Raw genomic sequence first — 7,887 nt, 5'->3', positions numbered from 1 at the left:
GTATGTATGTATATATATATATATATATATATATATATCTATAACCCTTAATAAGAGTTAGTTCTCATCAGTTATGCAGTCCACTCAAAACTGTTCTGCCTATTTTTAGCTGCTGCTGTTTAGTCTCAGGCCAATAATGACTCAACAGATATAGACTCAAAAGTGTTCCAGCCTGACCTATCAACAATTTTGTTTATCAGAGATTAAATTGTTTAATGTGTTGCTACCACATTCCCTCTCTCTCTCTCTCTCTTTCTCTCTCTCTATCTCTCTCTCTCTAATAGGGTTTAATTTGAATGAGGTTTGGCTGCTGTTTTTAACAGGTTGACCAATTGTGTAGTGGTTCTTTCATTAACTCACTTTTGTACCAGTGCTACATAAAATGTACTTGTGCCAGTGCTACATGAAATGAACCTGTGCCAGTTCCACATGATAACACTTGTGTCGGTGTCACATAAAATCAGCCATGCCAATATCACATTGAAATCATACCCAGCATACTCTGTAAAGTGGTTGGCATTAGGAAGAGCATACCAAACTTTGAAGTAAAGTTAATAATTTGTCTCACATTTCTAACTTCTTATCCAGTTCATAAATTTTTTTTTTTTTTTTAATATTTTAATATGTTATAATCCTTTCTACTAAAGGCACAAGGCCTGAAATTTTGGGGGAAGAGACTAGTCGAATACTTCAACCCCAGTGTTTTACTGGTACTTAATTTATCAATCCCAAAAAGATGAAAGGCAAAGTCAACCTTGGCAGAATTTGAACTCAGAATGTAAAGATGGACAAAATACCCCTAAGTATTGTGCCCAGCTTGCTAACGATTCTGCCAGCTCACCGCCTTAATATGTTATAATAAATAATAATCTTTGTAAAGATCAACTATATAATAGTTTACGCAATTACAATATAATCTTACACCTATTTTACAACAGAGCATAAATTTATTCCATAATGTTTCAGGTTTATTTTGGAGATAAACTAATCTTTCTTCATTTTTAATTAATTGAATTTATAGCTTTTAATTATCCATCTGTAAGCACAATTTATATCATTTTGAATGTCAGACCCAGAGACGTGACAAAAAGCACATTTGAAACAGCAGTTTACAAACTAGGAATCAGCTGATCTATTCCAAAAGAAAATAATCAAATGTGATTTAAAATTACAGTTTGGTATCATTTGCTTCTCCTTATCTTTGACAAAATGCATGTAAAGATGATAATAGATAACACAGGCAATGTAATATTAGATAACATTCAATAATAATATTTTCAAAATATATAAACTACAAAGATGTCAGTGTGGCTGTGTGGTAAGAAGATTTTTTCGAATCACATGGTTCTGGGTTCAGTCCCACTGTGTGACATCTTCGGCATGTGTCTTCTGCTTTACATTTGGGTCAATCAAAGGCTTATGAGTGAATTCAGTAGACAAAGATTGAAAGAAGTCCATTGCATAAGCTTTATAGCTTATAAAAATATCATTGTTATTATTTACAGAATTGTAAAAACATGGTACTGCTTATCAAATCATTGCAGAAAATAAAAATATATAGATATCTTTACATCATGTATTAATGGCTTGTTGATAGCTAGTTCGTTAACAGGTTTAACAAATTTATGCAGTACCAGCACAGTGCTGTGTAAAAGCACCTGTGCAGGTGACACATAAAAAACACCCAGTATATTCTGTTAAGTGGTTGTCATTAGGAAGGTCATCCAGGCATAGAAATCATGCCAAAACAGACAATTGGGATCTGGACAGCTCCCAGCTGGTCAGCTCCATGTCAAACTATCCAACTCATGCCAGCATTATAATGTGTGTGTGTATGATGATACACACACACACACACACACAAGCAAGTGGACAAAGAAATGAAAGTAGCACTCATCATTTTAGGCAGGTGTTAAATCTATTATTTAATGACAGTTCAATTCAGTTCCATGCCACCTAGTGTAAAGAGCTAGGTTCATTTTACAACACCAAAAAGCTTTAAGTTGTATGGCACTGTCCCCTGACTGGCTCCTGTTCTAGTGGCACATAAAAGGCACCATTCGAATGTGGCTGATGCCAGTGCCCCTTGACTGGCTCCCGTGCCAGTGGAATGTAAAAAGCTCTATCTGAACATGATCGATGCCAAGCCCGCCTGACTGTTTCCTGTACCGGTGGCACATAAAAGGCACCCACAACACTCTCGGAGTGGTTGGCGTTAAGAAGGACATCCAGCTGTAGAAACCTTGCCAGATCAGATTGGTGCCTGGTGCAGCCACTGGCTTTCCAGACCTCAGTCAAACTATCCAACCCATGCCAGCATGAAAAACGGACGTTAAATGATGATGATAATGATATATGTATTGTCTATTCTTTTATTCTTTTACTTGTTTCAGTCATTAGATTGTGGCCATGCTGGGGCACTGCCTTGAAATTATTTTTCGTCGTGTAAATCAACCCCAGTACTTTTTTTTTTTTTAACCCTGGTATTTATTCTACTTATTCTATTGGTCTCTTTTGCCAAACCGCTAAGCTATGGTGATGCAAGCATGCCAACATCGGTTGTCAAGTGGTGGTTAGGGGACAAACACAGACAAACACATAGCAATACACACACACACACACACACACACACACACACACACACACACACACACACACACACACACACACACATGCATATACAATGGGCTTCTTTCAGTTTCCCTCTACCAAATCCATTCACAAGGCTTTGGTTGGTCTGAGGCTATAGTAGAAGACACTAGCCCAAAGTGCCACACAGTGGGACTGAACCCAAATCCATGTGGTCGGGAAGCAAGCTTCTCACCACACAGCCGTGCCTGAGCCTATATATATATGAAAAAAAAAAATTTATATTCAGGGCAAGTGAGTAATTTATACAGGCCAAGCCACATGCTGAAAAAAGATGCCAAATGTCTCTAAACTACCTTAAAATATCACAATAAACATGTATGTGCTGAACTCGGACAAATAAGCGAAAAAGATTCATATATATATTGCATACATACATTAAAACTTATAAACACACAATGAATTTTGCTTACTTTTTATCCTTCAATCCTAGACATGATTATGTTTCTGACAGATAATGGTTTGTAAAAATATAAGCACATGTTTTCCCATGATCAGCAGGACCACAGGAGAGGGATTTAAACCGAAGTAAACTTGTTTCTATAGTATCTTCATCATTTATGTAAAGCAAAACATGAGATGTTATTACAAACAAATTTGAAATGTCTTAAGTTTCAAGTAAAAGCACTCTTGGGAGCATATTCTTTATACAAAGGGCTCTATGCGGTGCAAGAATGATAATGTGTAATTTAAATAGAACGAAGTAAAAATCAATCATCACACACACACACACACATCTTTTATTTGTTTCAGTCATTTGACTGCGGCCAAGCTGGGTCACCACTTTGAAAAATTTTAGTTTGAATGAATTAACCCCAGTACTTATATTTTGATAAGGCTGTTACTTATTCTATCTGTCGCTTTTGTTGAACCACTAAGTTACAGAGACATATAAACACATCAATACCAGTAGTCAAGCGGTAGGGTGGAAGACACTTGCCCAAGATGCCATGCAATGAGACTGAACCCAGAACCATGTGGTTGGGAAGCAAGCTTCTTACCACACAGCCAAGCCTATTCTATTGCAATATTATATGCATCGATTCATTTTTTTTTAGCTCAGTCCTTCAAATTTTATATATTTTTATATATTATCACTGTAGCTTTACATAGGTTTATTGAGCCCCTTTTCAAGAGTTTGCATGGGAATACAGTTTTGATATTTTTTATTAGTACAGGTATAAAGATCCACAGGAAATGTTCTCTATGTGGCCTGTGTGTTTTCTGTACTCTGTTTATCATTTTTTCCACGTTTCTTTTGCAACATCCTGTACCCAGATATGCATCTATATATACATGTAGATGTAGGTATGTACATACATGTACATATATATGCATATACTCATATGTTGTTTGTATTACATACATACATACATACATACATAACTACATCATGTTCATTTGGTGGAGTGACGAGGACCATCTGGTCATCCTTAGGAATGACTAATGACTTGTGCATTGATTTTGTTGAAGTTGAAGATGACCTCACTCTCTGGCCTGTGATCATCTTCAATCCAGTGGCAAGATCAAGTCAAGATTGACTGGTGATGGAGTTGGATGCAGTGGATGAGAAATATGTTTTATTTGCCTCATCATGCTCCTTGCAATCCACAATGCATTGCTGTAGTTGTTTTCCTCTCTGTTAAACTATGAATGTTTCTACTGCAGAGTCCACTGGATCCAGTATTCACATGCACTCATATGTTAATTAACCAATAGCTGGGACCTTGAAAGGTAATTACTACTCCAGGTCAGAATAGACTTGGGAATAAAAGTGGCTAAGATGTGGTTCCACATTCCTCAAAACACTGAACTCCCAAACTAGGGCCCCACTAATGGATGCAGTTTAAGGTCATATTCAGGTCACAGACAGACAGATAGACAGACACACGCACACACACACACACACACACATACATTGAATTAGTGCTTAAAATAGTGACAGAGTTTTAATTTTCATATTTCAGCTTTATTTTCTGTTGAAGCAGTTTATCATCCCACTTAGATTAATTAATTATGAATTTTAAAATTATCATATCAATGTGTTTGAATTGTTAACTGTTTAACAACTGTAGAGCTTAGAACAAAATTCTGAAAGTATCTCTGAAACAATTGCTATTTTTTTTCTCTCTCTCTCTCTCTCTCTCTCTCTCTCTCTCTCTCTCTCTCTCTCTTGTGTATATATATATATATATATATTTGTATTATTTTCTATTACAATAAAACTCTTTATAATTTTATTATTTTCATTTCAGGCTGAATTGTCCCATCCACTGAATTACCGTGGGCTGAAAAACATGTGTAATGATACAGACAGAATCTATGATGAGTTTCAAGTAAGAAAGCATAATTAAATTAATATTTGTAAAAATTTGAAAACAGCCATTGTAAAAGCAACTAAATATGATCTGGTGACCCAATACAAAACTATAATGGATAAATATTGGTAGTGTGCAGAGGTGACGCTTCCAAGATGGTCAACCTCTAGTCTTCCTCAGAAAAATCTTATCCTGACTTGTACATATATGCTGGTACATTGTCAAGCTGACTAATATTTTTGGGATCCACTCAAGCAAAATATCTTAAATGGACTGCAGGGGTTAAATAGGCCCTGGTTGAGAACCACAGTACTAAAGGCTTCAAGATGCCAGATGTCAGTGGTAAACTGGGTTATGGTTTAAGTCTCCCATCCAATTAGGTTGTGTGTGACGGGACTTGAACTTAGAATGCAATATGATAGAACAAATACCACAAAGCATTTCTTTCAAAATTCTTTCAGTTTCATCAGTCCAATCTCCTGGATTGTTCTTTTTTTTTTTTTTAATCTTTTACTTGTTTTAGTCATTGGACAGCAGCCATGCTGAGACACTACTCTGAAGGGCTTAGTCAAATAAATTGACCCCCAGTACTTATTTTTTTAGGCCTGGAACTTAGCCTTAAAGTGCTAAGTTACAAAGACACAAACAAACCAACACCAGTTATCCAGCAGTTATGAAATGGGGGGGGGGGCAAACACAAAGACATACACACATAGATATAAACATATATATAAATATAAAACAGGCTTCTTTCAGTTTCCGTCTACCAAATTCACTCACAAGACTTCGGTCAGCTCAAGACTATATAGTAAAAGACACACAATGGGGCTGAACCCAGAATGATGTGGTTGGGAAGCAAACTTCTTACCACATAGCTACACCTGCACCTATAATAATAATGTGTGACAACAGTAGTAAATATTCACTTTAGCTTAGTCAACTTGGGGCTATAGTAGAAGACACTTGCCTGCCATGCCACACAGCGGGGCTGAACCCAGAACCATGTGGTTGAGAAGCAGGCTTCTTACCACACACTTATACCTAGATTTGTGGAAACTCTAAAATGATAAAAGCAAAGTTGACATTGATCGAATTAATATAGATGATTTATCATGTAATCATGATAAATTCCATTTCATGTCTATCACTGACTGTAGAGATCAATGCCAAACAAATTTCTACAATCATAGAACTATCAGTGTATATAACAAATCATATAACATGCTTTTTTAAAAAAAAATCACACCTTAGAAATATAAAATTTGAATATATTTACATTAGAAATTTTATGTGTATAAGCCAATTAATAAAGTGAGACTCAAATATAGGGTAAGAAAAAGAAAGAAAGAAAAAAGAGAAATTTCTTTGCTAACATCAAGGTAGACTTTGAATATGGTAGATCAATAACAGCGGAGTGTGTTTAATAGCGCAATGTATTCAATTATATATGCTATGCATGCATATTTTTCAGTGAAATTGTTGTAAATAGTACAGGAAGTAAACATGGTGAATATTGTGAGACATCTAGTAAAAGTATCTCTCTCTCTCTCACTCATTCTGTATCTTCCTCTCTCTCTCTCTCTCTCTCTCTCTCTCTCTCTATATATATATATATATATATATATATATATATCCCTATAAATATATATATATAAATATTCTTTCTCTCTCTCTCACTCTAATACACATATTAAATGCATAAGTTGTGTTTTTCTACGTGCATGCTCACATGAATGAATGCACATAACCCCTCGTTTTTCTTCATTTTGGAGACTCATTTAATAACGAGTAACATATAAAAGAATTACAAGTAAATATAAAAGAATGAATAAACTCCATTCTTTTATATTTAAAAAATATATAGCTTTCTAAAACAAAAAAAAACGTTGCTTTGTCATAGCATATGAGCTATTTGTAAATTTATATACTAGGCCATGGGTCCGTAGGGGAGTGTACCCTCTAAACCCATCAGGCAAAAAATAAGAATCTTTTCTGCTATAGGCTCAAGAACTGAAATTTTGGTGGACGCGGCTAGTAGATTACATCGACACCAACGTTTGACGGCAACTTATTTTACCATATGCAGTTCTCATGTGCACTAAAACTGCCCGGATGTCCGACAACACACGCACACATTCGAACCCCAAGCATTAGGGAAACTTAGTACGAAGAGATATTCAACTAATGTCTGTCATTTTGACTCCCAAGAAATTGACGTCGGAATTTGACCATGTCATGTTCCAAGGGAAATAACTCTTCATCTGAGAGTTAGAATTAAAACGATCAGATCAAGTCACTTTCTATGCAAGTACATCTCCAATAATATAAAGAAAATTGATCAATTCCATTTTGTTGACAATTTGGTAATAATTCTCTTTTACTTGTTTCATTCATTAGACTACGGCCATGCTAGAGCACCACCGTGAAGAATCTTAGTCGAACGAGTCGACCCTTGCACTTATTCTATTAATACCTAGCCGTTAAGGGGAGGTAAACAAACTGACATCGGTTGTCAAGCTGTAGTGGGGAACAAAGACACACACTCACATATACGACGTGTTTCCCTCAGTTCCCGTCCGCTCTCGAGAGTGTAGTTTATGATTGTTATGATAAAATTTTCAGAAAACACTTTTCGGAAAAGTTTGGGGATCTTTATGGTTTGACGGCCAACATTTTTTTATGTAGTGTTTTTGGTACCGAAACACTTTCAAACTTCGAATACTTGTATATTTTGTGTTATAAAACAGATAAAATATTTTGTATTCGAAGTTATTTCATGTAAAAAATTGTCGTATTTCGGTAATTTCAACCAATCACTGACGTCTATTTAGGTGAAAACAATTACGCCGTGGAATGTAAACAACGGTGTTACGGGATTTTTTCCCTTGAATAAAATTAATGCCGTTGTTTGTCAACAAAA

At 35.6% G+C, this 7,887-nt stretch overlaps 1 protein-coding gene across 2 annotated transcripts in view; it reads left to right on the top strand.

Moving 5' to 3' along the window:
• Window positions 1-7,887, top strand: part of LOC106871625 (mucin-5AC) — a 591,942-nt gene that overhangs the window by 429,288 nt on the left and 154,767 nt on the right. For both annotated transcript variants that reach the window (XM_014918237.2, XM_052977025.1), the window contains exon 8: window positions 4,905-4,985. In XM_014918237.2, the coding sequence (XP_014773723.1) occupies window positions 4,905-4,985 (81 nt within the window). The remainder of the gene's footprint in view (window positions 1-4,904; window positions 4,986-7,887) is intronic.

Source organism: Octopus bimaculoides, chromosome 2 (genome assembly GCF_001194135.2).
Source record: "Octopus bimaculoides isolate UCB-OBI-ISO-001 chromosome 2, ASM119413v2, whole genome shotgun sequence".
Taxonomy (NCBI): Eukaryota; Metazoa; Mollusca; class Cephalopoda; order Octopoda; family Octopodidae; genus Octopus; species Octopus bimaculoides.
Note: the sequence above shows the minus strand (reverse complement) of the source record. Positions and strands in the feature narration are given on the sequence as shown.